This window comes from Nyctereutes procyonoides, unplaced genomic scaffold (assembly GCF_905146905.1).
Source record: "Nyctereutes procyonoides isolate TBG_1078 unplaced genomic scaffold, NYPRO_anot_genome, whole genome shotgun sequence".
In the NCBI taxonomy this organism is placed as follows: domain Eukaryota; kingdom Metazoa; phylum Chordata; class Mammalia; order Carnivora; family Canidae; genus Nyctereutes; species Nyctereutes procyonoides.
The window spans coordinates 1,040-20,501 of record NW_026574933.1 but is presented as its reverse complement, the minus strand read 5'-3'; the positions used below and the strand labels follow the sequence as shown (position 1 = coordinate 20,501).

At 39.4% G+C, this 19,462-nt stretch overlaps 1 protein-coding gene across 1 annotated transcript; it reads left to right on the top strand.

The window, feature by feature from the left end:
* The first annotated feature begins 537 nt into the window (after positions 1-537).
* Positions 538-6,076, top strand: LOC129503983 (tripartite motif-containing protein 77-like). Its single transcript, XM_055316552.1, has 6 exons — positions 538-948; positions 1,629-1,724; positions 2,556-2,786; positions 3,523-3,545; positions 4,229-4,326; positions 5,583-6,076. Exons 1-6 carry the CDS (start codon positions 538-540, stop codon positions 6,074-6,076), a joined length of 1,353 nt encoding a protein of 450 aa, XP_055172527.1.
* Positions 6,077-19,462: the final 13,386 nt, after the last annotated feature.

Below are 19,462 nucleotides of genomic sequence, written 5' to 3'. Positions count from 1 at the left end.
AGTATTGGCTATTATCCTTAGGCTTTGAGACCATAAAATGGCTATGCAAATGGGAACTGTATTCAAATAATGTCCAGAAGCAGAAAAAGCAGATTTTTCTTCCATGTTTCTTCTAGAGCAAGAAATATTTTCATAGATTCTCCTAGGAGTCTTTCTCATTTCATTGGCCAGAATTGGAGCACATATCTTATGCTAACCAATCAGAGAGAGGAGAATAAGATAAAAGTGTGATAATTTTGGACCAAATATGGGTAAGCCATATTTGAGCCAGAACCTCTGATGTATTTGTCTTTTAAAAGAGACAACATGGTTGACAAATCCTGAATTTTTAATGGGAACTGAGAAGTAGGGCTGCAGGGCATGGCTGGAAAACAAGGATGTAGGCTCTGAGTCTGGAGTATTCTCCTGCCTTTCCATCTTATTCCAAGCACCACCTATCCTGCTATTGTGCACATATATTAGTGAGAAAAGTCTTTTTTTTTTTTTAGTGAGAAAAGTCTTAACTCACTTTTCTTTTCCTTTTATTTCCTCAGAAACATGGATTCTACTTTTGTGCAGAATGTTCCCAGTGAGCTTATCTGCCACATCTGCAAGGACTATTTCACAGACCCTTTCACCATTAGCTGTGGGCACAGCTTTTGTGCTCCTTGTATTTGCCTCTTGTGGGAAGATGTTCAGCATCCTGCTCGCTGCCCTGTGTGCAGGGCAGTATCTCCACGAATATACTTGGAAAACATTATTTTTGCTGAGGAACGAGTTCATGCTATCAAAAAACCAGTTGCCTGCCAGTTACCAAACTCTGCCAAGCAAGTCTGTAGGACACACCTAACAGCAAAGGACCTCTTCTGTCCAATTGAAAAGAACCTGCTCTGTGGGCACTGCTCCCATTCCCCAGGGCATGCCACTCACAGACACTCACCAATATCGAAGACTACTAAGCACTACAGGGTAAGTACTCCCACTATGAAATGTGGAGGATTCTGTGTCTTACCAGGCAATGAGCAAAAGTTGTTGATTTTAATTTTTATCTTCTTATGCTCAAGCACGTAAAATTTCAGAAACCAATCCAGGTACTGTTCTGAAAACTAGGGATAAAGCACTGAAGAAACCAGACACATATCTTTGCTCCCCTAAAGTTTAAATTCCATTGGGATGAGGGAGAGGAATGAGGATGAGCTGAGGAGCGCCTTGGTATTTCATTGTAACTAACAGGGTGGGTAATCTCTAGAGGCAGTGACAGTCATTAGCTACTTCTGACATGATGACAATGAGAATCTTTTAGTGATAGCAGATCTATAAACAATGTATTCTAATCATGCCATAGAAAAAAGTGATGGCTATCCTTTCAAAATTAAATATGAGTCAAGATTCACTTCTGAAAATTGTCCATGTTACATATGATATCAGAACTAGATTCCTCAGATAATGGACTGCATTTTCCAAATTTAGGAACTCTATTTTTAGTCAGTCTCCCACATTTGAATATTAGTGTTCTCAGGGAAAATCACTGACCTATCTGCTTTCTTTACTGTTTATTTTTCTCATGTCTATCCTCTTATCGCTTTTTGAGGTATCTGAAATATACTATATTTGTTTTTCTAGTTCTCAAATTTGTAGTTCTTTTACAGGAGAAACTTCTGATGCAAATGAGGTCTATTTGGAAAAACAAACAGAGAAATCAGAGAAATCTAAACAGAGAGTACAACTTATTTAGGGGATGGCAGGTAAGCAACAGGCCCTCTTTCCCTTGGAACCAACCTGGGACAGATATCATGGTAACTGACAGTAGAAGAACATAAATTAAATCCTAATATCCTCTGAATAGGTAATCAGAAAAAGAGCTACATATGTTTCTCTACAGGGAAACATGACCTTCAGTGCACGATTTCCTATTGAGTTCATTGTGTAACTAAAAGATATTCCTGACTTTTCTGGATAAAGCAATATCTACCACTAATACTTTATCAGGGATGAGGGTAAGTAGTTGGAAAACAATGGTGCAGACTAATAAATAAATGAAAAAGAAGGAAAAGAAGGAGGGAAAAAGGTAAGAAAGAAAACAAATGCATGGTTTCTTAGAAGTAGAAAGACATAAAGCTGTATGTAGTACTTCTATGATCTGAATGTTTGCTTCAGATCATTTGTATGTTCAAATTCTAACTCCCAAGGTGATAGCAACAGAAGTGGGGGGTTTGAGAGGTGACTAGGTCACAAGGCCAGAGTCCTCAGGTACAGGACAAGTGTCCTTGTAAAAGAGACCCTAGAAATGTCCCTTGTCCCATCTGCCATATGAGGACATAACAAAAAGATGGCTATCTAGGAAGTTGGCTCTCACCAGATACCAAATCAATCAGCACCAAACGTAGACCTCCCAGGATATAGAATGGTGAGAAATTAATTTCTGTGTTTATTAGCTACCCAGGCTATGCTGTTTTTGTTAAAGCAACCCAAACAGACTAAGACAAGAACACTGTCCATAGCACACAGACCATAGATAATGAAAGAAGAATAAAACCATCCAGATACATGTCCTAATTAAACCAATGTCATTTCAGGGTTTTATAAATCTACGGATGATAATGATCAGGGCTGAATACCCTAAGGTATACCAATATCTCCATGAAGAAAAGCAAAAACATTTAGAGACCCTGGCAATTGAAGGCAAGATCATTTTTAATCAACTCCAGAGAAATGTAGCTAGAATGCGTCACATGGGAAAACTCCTAAGTAAAATGTATCAGGAACTAAAGGAAATGTGCTACAAAACAGACACGGACCTGTTCTGGGTAAGGACTGCCAGGGTGCCAAACACCAGCAGCTGAGGAAGGATGCCTGGGTGGCAAACACCTGCCGCTCAGCCATCATTTATAGCCACTGAAGTCTGTATCCCTTTTGACTTCCATTATTTTTCTGTTTCCAAGGTCTAAAGTTTACCTCCTTTAGCTTGTGATGGCAGGCTTTGCTCCTCCAGTATAACTTGGAGGCCTCGAGTCACATTCATTTTGTGCAGAAGGGCGATTATGTAGAAAGTTTCATGGAACAGAACCAGGGAGGAAAAAAGTTCCTTCTCAATTCTACTAAATTTTCAGTTTCTAACCAACGGCAACAGAGTAGCTTGTGAATAGATCATTCCATTCTGATCTGCACTTGTCGATATATGGAAATGTGGGATATATCCATTCTTTCTATTTTGAAATTGTAGATGTGAAGCGCACATGGCCTCAGAAGAACTTTGGGGAAACCTTTGTGAATCTTGCTGTAGATTAGAACAAACACAGTCAGTCGTTTATTCTCATAATATCTTCTGTTTTAAACTTTATGATGCTCATTATTTTATCAACTCTATGTCATGTAAGACTGAGTTCCATCATTATAAGGATAAGGAAAAGGGCAAATGATTTTACTCCAGGAAGAAAAGTGGAGATAGAGAATTTTCTAGTCCAGTCTCATAGCCTCAGACTAGACTAAACAGGTAGAACTATCTTGGCTCAAAGCTAAGCCTCCCTCTCTTTCTCTTCACAGAATTTGGGAGACATCATGAAAAGGTAAGTTTGCCCCTCTATTCAAGTTGTTTTATGGTACAGTGGTCAGGCTATTCCTGATGAGATGGACCCCCTTTTTTGACAAGTTTCTTTCTGTCTGCACTTATTTCTTATGTAAACAGTTATAGGTTTTATTTTGACCATCCTTAGGTAAAAGTCAGCATTGAGAGGGATATGGTTTCAGCTGCAAGTCTTCTTACAGAAGTTGCCAAAAGATGATTATTTTTCCTCTAATTTTTTAAGATCCTAATTATTTGAGAATTATTCCAGGTCTCCTATGGGAAAGGCAAATAAGCTTAGAGAGGCAACAGGTGGAAGAATGGTGATAAGAGGGGACAGGGAAAGTCCCAAGAAAGAGCATCCTACAGAGTTGAAGCTCCATATGGACCAGGCAGCAAGTTCCAAAACTTCGGCACCTATTGGATTTTAGGAACTAAAAGAGAATGGCTGTGTGGCTCCTCTAGGGAAGCCAAAGATAGAAAAGAGACACAGTTATGGGTGAAGTAACATATCTTACCGAGCAGGGTAGCTAATTATAAAGTACAAGAATAACTACAGTATTCCTCAACTTATGGAGTTGAATTCACAGCCTTTGCACTTAACTGTGAGGATTCTGATGGAGCATCTTCAAGGAATCATTCATGATACCTCTGGACATGTTAGTAAGTGGCTCTTTTACTTTGCAGGAGTCAGTTAATGCAGTTGCACATTCCCCAGCCTATGAACCCTCAGCTGAACACATGGACCATCACAGGGATGTCCGAAAGGCTTAACAACTTCCGAGGTGAGAGGGGGCACCCTGGTAAGATCTCACTATTTCCTCCAGGGGGAGATACACCTGGAGGACTTCTCCTCATTTCTCTATTAGTCTTTTTGGAGAACAGGGAAGCAGGTAAATATGAATACCTTATAACTATATTTTATTATAATCAAATATGACTGTTTTCTTATAACAATTTGCAGTGAGTTTGAAACAAGCAAGCACTTGGCATCAAAACTACATACCAATTCAGTGTGTTTCAACTTACAGTTGTTAACTGTGGCTATATGTAGATGTTCAGATTCTCAGAAGCACTTTAAGTTGTTATTTAAATGTTTACCTAAACATTTAAGTTAAGGAATGTATTTGAAAAATCACAAGATTTTAAAAAGGGATAAAAATATATTTACAAACAATAGGTACAACCAGAAAACAAATGGAACATACAATTTGTTTTGTGGAAGGACTCTAAGACTGATGTAGATGGGGAGCCTGGCAGACAGGAGAAGCAGGCCTGGAATGGGAAAAGTTAAATTCGGATTCCATGGTGTATGAGTCAGAAATTCAGAGAGAGAAACCACTTCCAAAAAAAATGGCAAATATGGATTCTCAATTTATTTTACCTTTGCTTGTTTACATGTTTCATACTCTTGTTTGGGCAAAGTGATCATTATTTAGGACTAATAAGAATAACAGTATCATATTTTTAAGTCATACGTAATATATTTATTATGGTTGTTATATTTGTTTTATTTTGTGCTAGTTGATTAATGAGACTTAAGTAAGTTGAAGGGCCATATTAGCATTTACTTGGGATCTATGAGCAGGCTCCTAAATTTTCAATGAGCTAGTGAAAATAAAGCCAGAGCTTGACATCCTACATGTTTCTATATTCTCAAAATTGTCTATCATCTAGTCGTATGAATAGACATTTACTTGCTCTGTAAATAGGCAAGAAGCCTTTACTGATGTCTCTGGATTTCCAGTGACACACTGTGTATAGTCACTTGTAATAAAGGACTGTTCTGGAGCAGTTAGTAGAGGCTCTGTCATGAAAGCTAACTGTTCTATGTCCCAGAATTTTATGAGGAATTACTAAATGGTAAGTACCTTGAAATTGGGCCGGGGGCGGGGTGGGTGGGAGTGTTCTCAGGAAACAAAACAAATCAGTTTTGGTTTTATAGATCTGTTTGTTTGGCATTTGCCAGAACACTACTGTACTTGTCCCACAGAATTTTTAAGCTCTGGTCTTTGACTTCACGGTTTTCTTCTTCCTGAAGTGTATATTACATTGGACCATAACATAAGCAATTATCGTGTGGCTCTGTTTGAAGACCTGATACATTTGCAATGCAGTTCCGACCATCAAGACCTGCCCCACAGTCCAGCAAGTCTACAGTACACTCCTTTGTGGGGAGCTCAGACCTTCACCTCCGGCAAACATTACTGGGAGGTAGATGTGGGAAACTCTTGTAATTGGATTGTAGGACTTTGCAAGGAATCCTGGATCAATCGCAATGATATGCTGCTCAATTCTGAGGATATTTTCCTACTTCTGTGCATTAAAGTGAATGACCTTTGTCGTCTCTTCTCTGCCTCCCCGCCATTACTTCACTACATCCAAAGACCCCAGGGCTGGATAGGGGTGTTTCTAGATTATGAATGTGGTACGGTAAGCTTTGTGAATGTTGCCAAAAGCTCCCTCATTTGTAATTTCCTCTCATGCTCCTTTTCTTTCCCTCTCAGACCTTTCATTTGCTATGGACCCAAATGATCAGGAACAGCTCACAAACCTGACCAAGCTCTTGGGAATTTTAATAGTTGGGGAGGATCCTATTCTGGTGACTTCTCGAATGGGGAAATTACTTTTACCTCATGGATTTAAACTTCACCTTACCTCCAGGAGATATATTTGTATTATTTTTTAAAATGGTGACAATGTGAAAGATGCACATTTGTCTTTTCTATTTTATTTAAATAAAAGCAATCTCTTTTATTATATTGTGTGAGATGTGTGCACTTTTCATTTGCTATGTGAGTCTCTTAACGGTGAAAAAAAAATGCATGGGTGTGGAAATTAGCTAAATCAATGAACACCAAGCACAGAAAATTCTCCTTCCAGACAGTTCTTGTCACAACCCAATGTCACAGTGGAATTCCTCCATTCATCTGGCTAAGTCCCTCCTCCCTCAGTTCTCCATTTACTGGACTTGATTAGGCCACAGGACCTTAAGAACAGAGCATCTCTTCCCTATGTAAACAGAATTCAGGTCTTTTCTAGTTTTCAAAGCACAAGATGGACAGCCAATGCTGGTCCTCTTCATAGCACATTCCAAAAAAGAAACACCAGCCTGGGAATATGAGAAGCACAACAGAATGCTTGATAAATAAATAAAGGAATATATAAAAAATTATTAAAAGTAAAGGCTACACGGGACACCTGCACCCCGATGTTTCTAGCAGCAATGTCCCAATGGCCAAACTGTGGAAGGAGCCTCGGTGCCCATCGAAGGATGAATGGATAAAGAAGATGTGGTTTATGTATACAATGGAATATTACTCAACCATTAGAAACAACAAATACCCACCATTTGCTTCGACGTGGATGGAACTGGAGGGTATTATGCTGAGTGAAATAAGTCAATCAGAGAAGGACAAACATTATATGGTCTCATTCATTTGGGGAATATAAAAAACAGTGAAAGAGAATAAAGGGGAAAGGAGAAAAATGAGTGGGAAATATCAGAAAGGGAGACAGAACATGAAAGACTCCTAACTCTGGGAAACGAAATAGGGGTGGTGGAAGGGGAGGTGGGCTGGGGGGGGGTGACTGGTTGACGGGCACTGAAGTGGGCACTTGACAGGATGAGTACTGGGTGTTATTCTATATTTTGGCAAATTGAACACCAATAAAAAATACATTTATAAAAAAAAAGCAAAGGCTACAGAACCAACAAAAAGTTAAAATAGTGTAGACACAATTAGTAAGGCAGGAAGTGCTGAGAAATACTATTGAATAAATAAATGAATTATGTTTTATGTTAATGTTCATACTCATGGGTCAGAAATTTCTTTTAACTGAAAAGAAAAAAATATAGATTGTGTACAATTTGACTCTTCAGTGTTGCTGTGAGTAGTTCTCAGTGATGTGCCCAGTATTCCAGCAATATAGACAAGTTTCACTGGAGTGATAGTAGTACAGGCAATAAGACCTTGATGCTTAGATACTGCAATGGCTTTAAGGAAATTACATAAATAGTCAAAATACACACATACACATATGTATATGTATATGTATATACACACATTTTGGGGGATGTGTAAACTTCAGTTCTGAACCACACAAAATGTAAATAGCCAACAGTCAAACTTCATTTCACAAAATGCTTCAGACTTAGATCTTAGAAGTTTGCGAAGTAATCAGACAATAAAGTCATTCGTGCCTGGGATGTGAGGCACAAAATGATGACTAGAGCTAGCACTGCTGTATGAGAGTAAATCCCAAGTATTCTAATCACAAAGACATAGTTTTCTTTTTCTTTTCCTTTGTGTAAATAAAAATCAATCTCTCTCTCTCCCCCTTCCTTTCTCCTTCCATCCCTTCCTCTTCTGCTCCCCCTCTCTTCCAAGACAATATTGAGTAGGGAATATTGTGGCAATTAAATTCACTTCCGTGAAAATGTAGTAGCAAAGAAACTACTACAGTAAAGCAGAAGTGGCAGCAGGGGACATGGCCACCTGTGCCCCAAGAGAGAGCTCTTTCTTTCTGGCCAGAGGAACTAGGGGAAGGGGTCTCTGTTGTCCCAGTGTGGGGGTAAAATCTCCTTTACTGTCCTCTTCTCTGTTGCTTCTTTAACTTGAGAATATGGAGGGCCAGCCTGGGAAGTAGGGTTAATTCTGGGAGAATCGCTGGCTTTCAAGGCTTGCTTTTAAACTGTATAGCAAGGAACCAGAGAATTGTAATGGGAATTGGATTTCTCCACAACTGAGGCAGTACCCTCTTGTGTGCCAGGTATTTCCTGTAGTTTGAGGATTGTCTACTCAGGATGGTGGAAACTATCTCTAGCCCTGTGTGTGCAGTATCTGCTCCTTGGGGAGGTTCTCTCCCTGACCAGCAAGCATTCGCTGATCTGCATCCCCTGTAGACTCCAGCTGTGGGCCCTCTGTAGCTCTCTAGAGTGCTCCCTCTGTGCAGTTCTACACTCAGCAGCACTCAGTCCTGGGAACTCCAGCCACCTTGACCTTCTTGACCTTCCAACTCTTGTCTCCTCAGCTCAGGGAGACCAGTAGGCTGAGTTCCTCCCCTCTGTGCTGTCTGGAAATTTCCAGGTGGGGACTCCATCTTTGGAGTCCTCTCATTTGTTCCCTCTTTCTCTCCGCTTACTGTCCTCTGCTATTTATCATCAAATATCTGAAAACTGTTGTTTTATATCGCATTTATGGGCTTTTCTTGTTTGAGATGGAAGAGCAAATCCCATCCCTATACTCCATCTTTGCTTAAAACCCAAGTCAGAGGGGGAATTTATTAAACTACAGATTCACTTTCTTTGATGGGTATAGTTTTTTTTTTATTTACTTTTTTAATTTTATTTACTTTTTTAAAAATTCAAATTCAATTAGCCAACATATAGTACATCTTTAGTCTCAGATGTAGTGTTCAACAATTTGAGTTGTATAATTTTATTTACTTTTATTTTCAGTGAGTTTCATCTTTCAGTGAATTTACCATTTCATCTTGGCTGTCAGATTTGTTAACATTGGCCTTTGCTAGATACTTCTTTTGCTTAATAATCTATGTAAGCCAGATTTGGGTGGTGTTGGGAGGAAGCTTCTGCCTGTTTCTAGAAACAAGGCTCTCTCAGCCCTTCTTGCACAACAAAGAGTGGACCCCACTAACGGGTGGTATGAGATGAATGCCATCACATCCTCATGGCAAGATGTACCCAGTAGAAAGAGAAGCTCTTCTGGGTGGTAACAAGTGCAGATCTGACTCAGAAAAGGAGGGAGTCCATGGATCTTGGAGCAAATTTCTCATCATTGAGCCAAGAAAGAAGAGAGGATCAGGGAGTTCCAGGATCACAGTGACAATGGTCCATCCTGGCTCTCTCTTACCTTGCCTGGTTATCTCAGGTTTAGATCTTCTGTTAGGGGCTGAGGACCCCTGGCAATGGGTGTCTCTCTTTGTGTGTCCACTATTTTATTTTATTTGTTTTTTTTTTGTATATTTTTTATTGGAGTTCGATTTGCCAACATGTAACATCCAGTGCTCATCCCATCAAGTGCCCCCCTCAGTGCCCGTCACCCAGTCACCCCAACCCCCCGCCCACCTCCCTTTCCACTACCCCTTGTTTCCCAGAGTTAGGAGTCTCTCATGTTCTGTCACCTTCACTGATATTTCCCACTCATTTTCTTTCCTTTCCCCTTTATTCCTTTTCACGATTTTTTATATTCCCCAAATGAATGAGACCATATAATGTTTGTACTTCTCCGACTGACTTACTTCACTCAGCATAATACCCTACAGTTCTATCCACATTGAAGCAAATGGTGGATATTTGTGGTTTCTAATGGCTGAGGAATATTCCATTGTATACACAGACCACCTCTTCTTTATCATTCATCTTTCAATGGACACCAAGGCTCCTTCCACAATTTGGCTATTTTGTGTGTCCACTGTTTTAGAAGTGGCCAACCAGGACTGCCAGGTCTAATGCCTTTGTTGTTGTTTTTTTAATGATTTTCATATGTTTTTTTTAAGATTTTATTTATTTATTCATGAGAGACAGAGACACACACACAGAGAGAGAGAGAGTGGCAGAGACACAGGCAGAGGGGAGGCAGTCTCTACGCAGGGTGCCCCATGTGGGACTCAATCCCAGGACTCCAGGATCACGCCCCAGGCCGAAGACAGGTGCTAAACCACTGAGCCACCCAGGGATCCCAGTCTAATGCCTTTGAATAAGAGCCTTCCTGATTTCTTTAAGCCCTACCCATCTTTTGTGATGCCTAAGTATTCCTCTCTACAGGAAGAAACTTGAATGCCCTTCCCCAATATCACTGGCCTCCCTTGCCATGCCCCAAATACCAAAAGCCAGATGCTCCTAGGCCCTGTCCCTTTGAAAAAAAATACAACCAAAGCCTTCAAAACTCTCAGTGCCAGCCACCTTACCTCTCTGCTATGACAGCTACACATTCCTTTCCTTACTGTGATGGGTAAAAGAACCCAATTCTGTGGCCCCCTGTCCAGCACAGTGCTAAGCTACTATAGGTGTCTAGGGTTTCAGGGAGATGAAATTTCTTATCCTAAGGGAATCAGAGAGAAGACACTGTACTAAGAGAAACAGACTAGAATGGGAGGAAATGTTTTTAAAAAGGTAACTGAGTAAATACCTAGTAATGCAATTGCTGGGTTGTAGGATAGTTCTATTGTTAACATTTTGAGGAATCTCCATACTGTTCTCCAGAGTGGCTGTACCAGTTTACAGTCATTAACAGTGCAAAACGGTTCCGCTTTCTCTGCATCTTTGCCAACACCTGTTGCTTCTTGTGTTGTTAATTTTAACCATCCAGACAGGTGTGAGATGGTATCTCATCATAGTTTTGTATTTCCCTGAGGATAAGTGATGTTGAGCATCTCTTCATGTGTCCATTAGCTATATGGATATTTCTTTTGGAATAGTGTCTATTTGTGTCTTCTGCCCATTTCTTAACTGGGTTATTTGTTTTTTGGATGTTGATCTTGGTAAGTTCTTTGTAGATTTTTGATACTCTTTATCAGATTTTGTCATTTGCAAGTATCTTCTCCATTCCATAGGTTGCTTTTTAGTTTTGTAGATTGTTTCCTTTGCTGTGCAAAAGCTTTTATCTTGATGAAGTCCCAGTAGTTCATTTTTGGTTTTGTTCCTCTGGAGATGTGACTCATAAGAAGTTGCTCCAGCCAAGGTCAAAGAGGTTGCTATCTGTGTTCTTCTCTGGGATTTTGATGGATTCCTGTCTTACATTAAAATCTTTCATTCATTTTGAATTTAATTTTGTGTATAGTGTAAGAAAATGGTCCAGTATCATTCTTCCACATGTTGCTGTCCAGTTTTCCCAACACCATTTGTTGAAAAGATTATTTTTTTCCATTGGATATTCTTTCCTACTTTGTCAAAGATTAGTTGACTATGTAGTTGTGGGTCCATTTCTGGGTTCTCTATTCTGTTCCATTGATCTATGTGTCTGTTTTTGTGCCAGTACCATGCTGTCTTGATGGTCTTAGCTTTGTAATACAGCTTGAAATCTGGAATTGTGATGCCACCAGCTTTGTTTTTTTTTTTTCAACATTTCTCTGGCTATTCGAGGTCTCTTCTGATTCTATACAAGTCTTAGGATTATTTGTTCCAACTTTGTGAAAAAAAGACCAAGGTATTTTGATAGGGATTGCATTGAATTCATAAATTGTCCTGAGTAGCATAGACATTTTCACAATATTTATCCTTCCAATCCATGAGCATAGAATGTTTTTCCATCTCTTTGTGGCTTCCTCAATTCTTACATAAGTGTTCTATGTTTTAAGAGTACAGATACTTTGCCTCTTTGGTTAGGTTTATTCCTGGGTGTCTTATGGTTTTTTGGTGTAATTTAAATGGAATTAATTCCTTAATTTCTCTTTCTTCAGCCTCATTGTTAGTGTATAGAAATGCCACTGAATTTTGTGCATTGATTTTATATCCTGCCACATTGCTGAATTCCTGTATGAGTTCTAGCAGTATTAAGGTGGTCTTTTGGGTTCTCCATATACAGTATCATGTCATCTGTGAAGAATGAGAGTTTGACATCTTCTTTACCAATTGGAATGACTTTATTTCTTTTTATTGTCTGATTGCTGAAGCTAGGGCTTCTAGGACTATGTTGAACAACAGTGGTGAGAGTGAGCATCCCTGTTGTGTTTCTGACCTTAGGGGAAAAGCTCTCAGTTTTTCCTCATTGAGAATGGTATTCACAGTGGGCTTTTTGTAGATGGTTTTTATGATATTGAGGTATGCTTCCTCTATCCCCACACTTTGAAGAGTTTTAATCAAGAAAGGATGCTGTATTTTGTCAAATGCTTTTTCTATACCAATTGAGAGGATTGTATGGTTCTTGTCTTTTCTTTTATTAATGTGATCTATCATGTTCATTATTTTCACATGTTGAACCACTCTTCCAGCCCAGGAATAAATCCCACTTATTCACAGAGAATAATCATTTGAATGCACTGATGGATCCTATTGGCTAGTATTTTTCTTCCATGTTTATCAGGGATATTGGTCTATAAGTATCCTTTTTGGTAGGGTCTTTGGTTTTGGGATCAAGGGAATGCTGGCTGCATAGGATGAATTTGGAAGTTTCCCTTCCATTTCTATCTTTTGAAATAGCTTCAGTAGAATAAGTATTACTTATTTAAATGTGTAGTATAATTCCCCTGGGAGGCCATCTGGCCCTGGGCTCTTGTTTTTTGGGAGGTTTTTGATGACTGCTTCAATTTCCTTGCTGGTTATGGGTCTGTTCATATTTTCTATTTCTTTCTGTTTCAGTTTTGGTAGTTTATATGTTTCCAGTAATGTATGCATTTCTTCCAGATTGCTTAATTTGTTGGCATATAGTTGCTCATAATACCTTCTTAAAATCGTTTGCATTTTCTTGGTGTTGGTTTTGATCTCTCCTCTTTCATTCATGATTTTATTAATTTGAGTCTTTTTTTCTTTTCTTTTTAATAAGTCTGGCTATGGGCTTATCTATCTTATTAATTTTTTCAAAGAACTAGCTCATAGTTTCATTGATCTGTTCTTTTGGTCTCTATTTCATTGAGTTCTGCTCTAATCTTAATTATTTCTCATCTCCTGCTTGGTTTAGGCTTTATTTGCTATTCATTCTCCAGATCCTTTAGGTATAAGGCTAGCTGGTGTATTTGAGATTCTTCTAATTTTTTGAGAGAGACTTGTATTGAAAAGTGGTCCCTTTTAGGACTGTCTTTGCTGCATCGCAAAGGTTTTGAACAGTTGTGCTTTCATTTTCATTAGTTTGCATGAATCTTTTTAATTCTTCTCTAATTTCCTGGTTGACCCATTCCTCTTTTAGTAGGTGTTTGAGTTCCTTCCAAATTTCTTCTTGTGAATGAGTTCTAGTTTCAAAGCACTGTGGTCTGAAAATATGGAGGGAAAAATCCCAATCTTCTGGTATTGATTGGGACCTGATTTGTGATCCAGTGTGTGGTCTATTCTGGAGAAAGTTACATGTGCAGTTTAGAAGAATGTATATTCTGTTGCATTAGGATGTAATGTTCTGTATATAACTGTGAAGTACATCTGGTCTAGCGTGTCGTTCAAAGCCCTTGTTTCTTTGTTGATCTTCTGCTTAGAATATTTGTCCTTTGCTGAGAGTGCAGTGTTGAAGTCTCCTACTATTAATTTATTATTATCTATGTGTTTCTTTACTTTGCTTATTAATTGGTTGATATAATTGGCTGCTGTCATGTTAGGGGCATAAGTATTCATAATTGTTAGATCTTGTTGGATAGATCCTTTAAGTATGATACTGTGTTCCTCTTCATCTTTTACCATAGTCTTTGGTTAAAATCTAATTTATCTGTATGAGGATTGCTACCCCAGCTTTCTTTTTTGCATGGTAAAGAGTTCTCCACACCCTCATTTTCAGTCTGAAGGTGTCTTTAGGCTAAAATGAGTCTCTTTTAGACAATATATAGATGGGTCTTGCTTTTTTATCCAGTATGATACCCTTTGTCTTTTGTTTGGAGCATTTAGCCCATTCACATTCAAAGAAACTATTGAAAGATATGAATTTGGTGCCATTATAGTACTTGTAAAATCCCTGTTTCTTCAGATTGTCTGTTTCTTTGAGCTCCCTCTTCGCTTACAGGATCCCCCTTAATATTTCTTGCAAGGCTGGCTTGGTAGTCAGATACTCTTTCAGTTTCTGTCCTGGAAGCTCTTTCTCTCTCTTTCTATTCTGAATGACAGCCTTGCTGGATAAAGTACTCTTGGCTGCACATTTTTCTCATTTAGTACAATGAATATATCAGGCCAGCCCTTTTTGGCCTGCCAAATCTCTGTCAACAGCAAGTCTGCTGTTAATCTGAATATTTCTCCCTTGTATGTTAGGGATCTCTTATCTCAAACTGATTTCAGAATTTTCTCTTTATTGCTAAAATTTGCAACCTTCACTATTTTATGGCAGGTTTTTTATCTGTTTTTGTTGATTTGGGGAGTAGTTCTTTCTATTTCTTGGGTATGAATGTCTGTTTCCTTCCCTATACTAAGGAAGTTCTCAGCTATGATTTGCTCACATTTATCTACTGGTCTTCTCTCTCTCTCCATACCATCAGGAATTCCAATAATAGAGATGTTACCTTTTTTCAAACTATCACTTATTTCTTGGAACCTCCCTTTGTGGACTTTTAGTTTTTTTCTTTTCTTCAGCTTACTTCCTTTTCATCAACTTTTCCTCTCTGTCACTTATTCTCTCTTCTGTCTCATTTACCCTGGCTGTCAGAGCATCCAGTTTAGACTGCATCTCAGAGTGTTTTTAATTTTGGCCTGCTTAGATCTCGTACCGTTTTTTCAAGCCCAACTAGTAACTTTATCATTGTAATCCTGAACTCTGTCTCTGACATTTTACTTAAACCCATATCCATTAGATCTGTGGCAGAGAGTTCTACCTCTGATTATTTTTTTTGTAGTGAATTCTTCCTTCTAGTCATTTTGTCCAGTACAAAATAGCTATACAAGTGATCAGAGTCAAAAAAAAAATCAACCATGACCCAAGTAAATATACCCTGGACAATTCCAAAGAGGTCAGGAACCAGAACATAAAAGAAAAATTTAAAAAAAGAGAAACAAAAAAAGGTGGAAATTGAGGAGGAGAAAGAATATAATCTCACAGCATGGACAAAATAGGATGATCCGTTTATTCTGAGTGTATTTTGGTCTGTGTGTTACAAGACACTAAATTCCCAAATTACAGGGGTACCTGGGTGGCTCAGTGGTTGAGTGTATGTCTTCCGCTCAGGTTGAGATCTCAAGGTCCTGGGATTGAGTCCCACATGGGGGTCCCCACAGGGAGCCTGCTTCTCCCTCTGCCTATGTCCCTGCCTCTCTGTCTGTGTTTCTAATGAATAAATAAATTTTTAAAATTTTAAATAATTCCCAAATTATAAAAAGCAAAATTTATATATATATACAAAAATAAAATTGAATACAGTGAAAGGAAGCCAAAAATTAAGAATATATCTATAATATGTAATTGGAAAATATGAAAGTTAAAAAAAGAAAATACTTAAAAATGAAGAGTTGATAAAATAATAAACCAGCTGAGATGGGAAAAAGAAATAATATTGGAAAATTTTAACCTGAAAGATAACTGAATCATAAGAGAGAAACCTCGAGGGCTATATATTATTTTCATGCAGTCCTGGAGTTTTCCAGTCCTGTTGAGTCAGTAAACTTTCTGTTCCCTTGTTCTTCTAGCTGGTTTTTTGGGGGAGGTGCCTTCTGTGCTGATTCTCAGGTGTCTCCACCTGGGTGGATTGCACCACCTCTTGCCAGGGGGCCAGGCTCAGTGTAAGCTGTTTGCTGTGTGAGGTCTTTCTTGTCTGAAGGCTTCCGGCACCTTTCTTGAAGGCTAAAAGGAAAATAATAATAATAATAAAAAAATAAAAGGCCAGGCCCAGATCCTCAGCGGTGAAGGCAAGAGATCCCAGAGTGTACCAAACTCTACAAACTCTTATGGTGCCAACCCACTCAGATCTTCCCTGGAGGCAGGCGGGGGGACACTGATTTGTGTAATTTGCTGCACCGCAGCAGGGAGATATTTGGCTGGCCTGTGTGTGCACCCACTCTGCCCCTCCCAGAAGAAGACAGAGGGTTGCTACATTCCAGTCCTTTGCAGGGAATCAAAGTGGAGACTGGCCACCTGATCCAGCCACAGTTCTTGGTTTATGGCAAAACAAGCTAAGCCTTCTCCCAGGCTTGCTGACCTAAATTCATTTCCTCATTCAGGAAAGTCTGCTGCCTCAGGCACCCCTGTTCTTTCTATTCCTCCAGGAATATTGGGACCCCCGCCCCGTGTCTCCTGCGATTCTGCCCTGCTTCACCACTGACCACCTTTCAGGTGGGGAAGTCTCTCACAGGAGCAGATTTCTAAAGGTTTTTATTTTGAGCTTCAGGGCTGTATCCCTTCCCTGTAGCTGGCTTACAAAGGTTCCCTCCCTCTGCTGTTTATCTTCTGATATATCGCCTCCAAATCTCTTCATTGCACTCCTACCCTGCAAAAAGTGGTCACTTCTCTATTTGTAGAGTTTCACCCATTCTTTCTTTAGATCTTAGGTTGAATTCATAGGTGTTCAGGATGGTTTGATAGTTATCTAGCTAAATTTAGGGGACCAGATAAAATGAGGACCCCTACTTCTCCACCATGTTGCCTCTCCTCTGGGTCTTGTTGTTTTATTCATTCTGATACCCTTTGTCATTTGATTGGAGAATTTAGTCCATTTACATTCAGATTGATTATTGAAAGATACAAATTTATACTGCCACTGTGTTACCTGTAAAGTCGGTGATGTTCTCTGTTCCTTTCTAGTCTTTCTTGCTTTTGCTCTTTTTTAAAACTCCTTTTAATATTTCTTGCAGGGCTGGGTTAGTGGTCATGAACTCCTTTATTTTATTTTATGTTTTTTTTTTTTCCTAAGAAACCCTTTCTCCTTGTATTCTGAATACGGCCTTGCTGGCTAAAGTATTCTTGGCTGCATATTTTCCCATTCAGCATATTGAATATATCCTGCCATTCTCTTCTGGCCTGCCAAGTTTCTGTGGACAGATCTGCTATGGATCTGATCTATCTTTCCTTGTAGGATAAGGACATTTTCCCCCTTGCTGTTTCCATGATTCTTTCCTTTTCTGTGTATTTCGTGAATTTGACTATATGTCTTAGCAATGGCTAGCTTTTGTTGAATTTAATAGGAGTTCTATGTGCTTCTTGGATTTCAATGTCTCTAACCTTCCCCAGATTATGGAAGTCTTCACTTATAGTTTGCTCAAATAAACCTTCTGCCCCCTTTTCTCTCTCTTCATCGTCTGAGACTCCTATCATATGAATGTTATTGTTTTAAGAAGTTGCTGAGTTTCCTAAGTCTACATTCATAACCCAATACTCTCTTTCTCTCTTCTTTTTAGCTTCATTATTTTCCATAATTTTATTTTCTATATCACTGATTTACTCCTCTGCTTCATCCATCCTCATTTTATGACATCCATTCCGGTTTTCATCTCAGTTAGCATTTTTAATTTTGGCCTGACCAGACTTTAGCTCTTTTATCTACAGTAAGGGATTCTCCAGTGTCTTCTGTGCTTTTTGAAGCCCAGATAATATTCTTATAATGGTTATCTTAAAAGCTAGGTCAGATATCTTACTTATATCTCTATTGATTAAGTCCTTGGCCATTATTTCTACTTCCTGTTCTTTCTTTTGGGATGAATTCCCATCTTGTTATTTTGTCCAGAAAAACAAACAAACAAAAAAGATCCTGGGTATATTTTGGTCTGCTTGTGAAAAGAAGCTAGATCCAAAAAATAAAAGTAAATATATAACAAAAATAATGAGAAATTTAAAAATAAGAAAAAGGAAGCTAGGTCCCACTTCCCCTAGAGCAGAAGCTTTGAGGCATTCTGTGATCAGTAGACCCGGTATGTGTGAGGGGTCTGTACTGGTCTTTTGGGGGAAAGGCCTGTTGTGCTGATTCACAGGCCAAATCACCCTAGTGGAAATGCACCTCCAGGGTGCAAGTGGCCAGGGGTTGGTGTAGCAGCTCCAATCTCCACCCGGTGGTGGCATTTAGCTCACTGAGGTTGGTCAGTGATGGGGGGCAAGCTGTAAAAATGGCTTCATCCACCCCACTCTCTTGTCTCTGGAGCCAGGGGATGATGCCTGCCACTTCTCAGGAAGACCTCACAGATGAGCAAATAATCACCCCTCCTGTGTCCCCAGCTTCTGTCAGATCCCTGCCTTCACCCTATGTCCAACCTGTCTGCCTGCCAGGCAGTACATCACCCCTGTGTTTTATCTCAGGCATGGCTATGTTTCAAAACTAAATTTCAGAGATTCCCCCCGCCCGCCATGGCACAGCCCCATGATGATCCTCTAGGGAGGGTCGATAGCACTGCAACCAATAAACCAATGATGGTTTATCTCATAAAACACTCGCTTGACCACCAGCTGTTCAGAGTTTATAGTAAACCACAGGACAAAGCTAGTGCTAAGTTTTGCTGCCCTTAGCCAGCATCTTTGCTCCTATGCTGGTGAGCCGGGCAGTTCAATGGTGCCTGCAGGGTCTTGTGTCTGCTGAGAGGCTGTATTACCTCTGCCTCTACACTCCAAGCAGGGGAACTGTTTCTCCCCATGCAACCCAGGGGATCCTCATACCATGCTGCCTGCTCTGGGACTCCAACCTCATTCCCTGCTGGAGCACCACTCAGCTCATAGGCATGACCCTGCCAATTGGTGCTGACCTCCAAAACTTCAAACCCTGTGCTCTGCTGTTTATAAAAAAACAAAACAAAACAAAACAAAACTGTGATATTTAAACCCTCTCTTTTCCCCCAGTGAATAGTTTTGGGAAAGAGTATTGCCTGGGCAATCTCCTGTGTGTGTTTTCACTCTTTTCTCTTGTTCCTCTCTCCACAATCAGGACTGTCTCCCTTCTGCAATACCCTTGGCTCTTTTCTCCCATAAATCAATTGTCCCCACTTCCTATCTTCCACAAGGTGGTCATGTTTTCGGCTTTTAGATGTGCACCTTTGTTCTCTCAGTCCTCTGATCAATTTCTTGGGTATTCAGAATTATTTGTTATTTATCTGCTGTGTTCAAGGGAGGAGGCAAACTTAGGGTCACCCTATTCTTCACCATCTTCACCACTAACCCTAACACTTCTATCTTAATGAAAGAAGGTGCTACTTGACAGAAACTTTCAACACAGTATCGTTTCAGAGTTAAGTATATGGCAAATTAAATTCATTTCTTAACTCTTTCCTCATTATCCTCATCTGAAGAATATAAAGTTTTACTCTTTCTATTGTGCATATAGTCATTATAAAGACTGAAATACTATTTAATTTAAACTCCTGCC

Excerpts from the sequence above, each read along its gene's own strand:
- LOC129503983 (XM_055316552.1), top strand. The coding sequence starts at position 538 with ATGGATTCTACTTTTGTGCAGAATGTTCCCAGTGAGCTTATCTGCCAC. Across the intron at positions 949-1,628 it reads AGACTACTAAGCACTACAGG|GAGAAACTTCTGATGCAAAT; the intron begins GTAAGTACTCCC and ends GTTCTTTTACAG. Across the intron at positions 4,327-5,582 it reads AAGGCTTAACAACTTCCGAG|TGTATATTACATTGGACCAT; the intron begins GTGAGAGGGGGC and ends TTCTTCCTGAAG.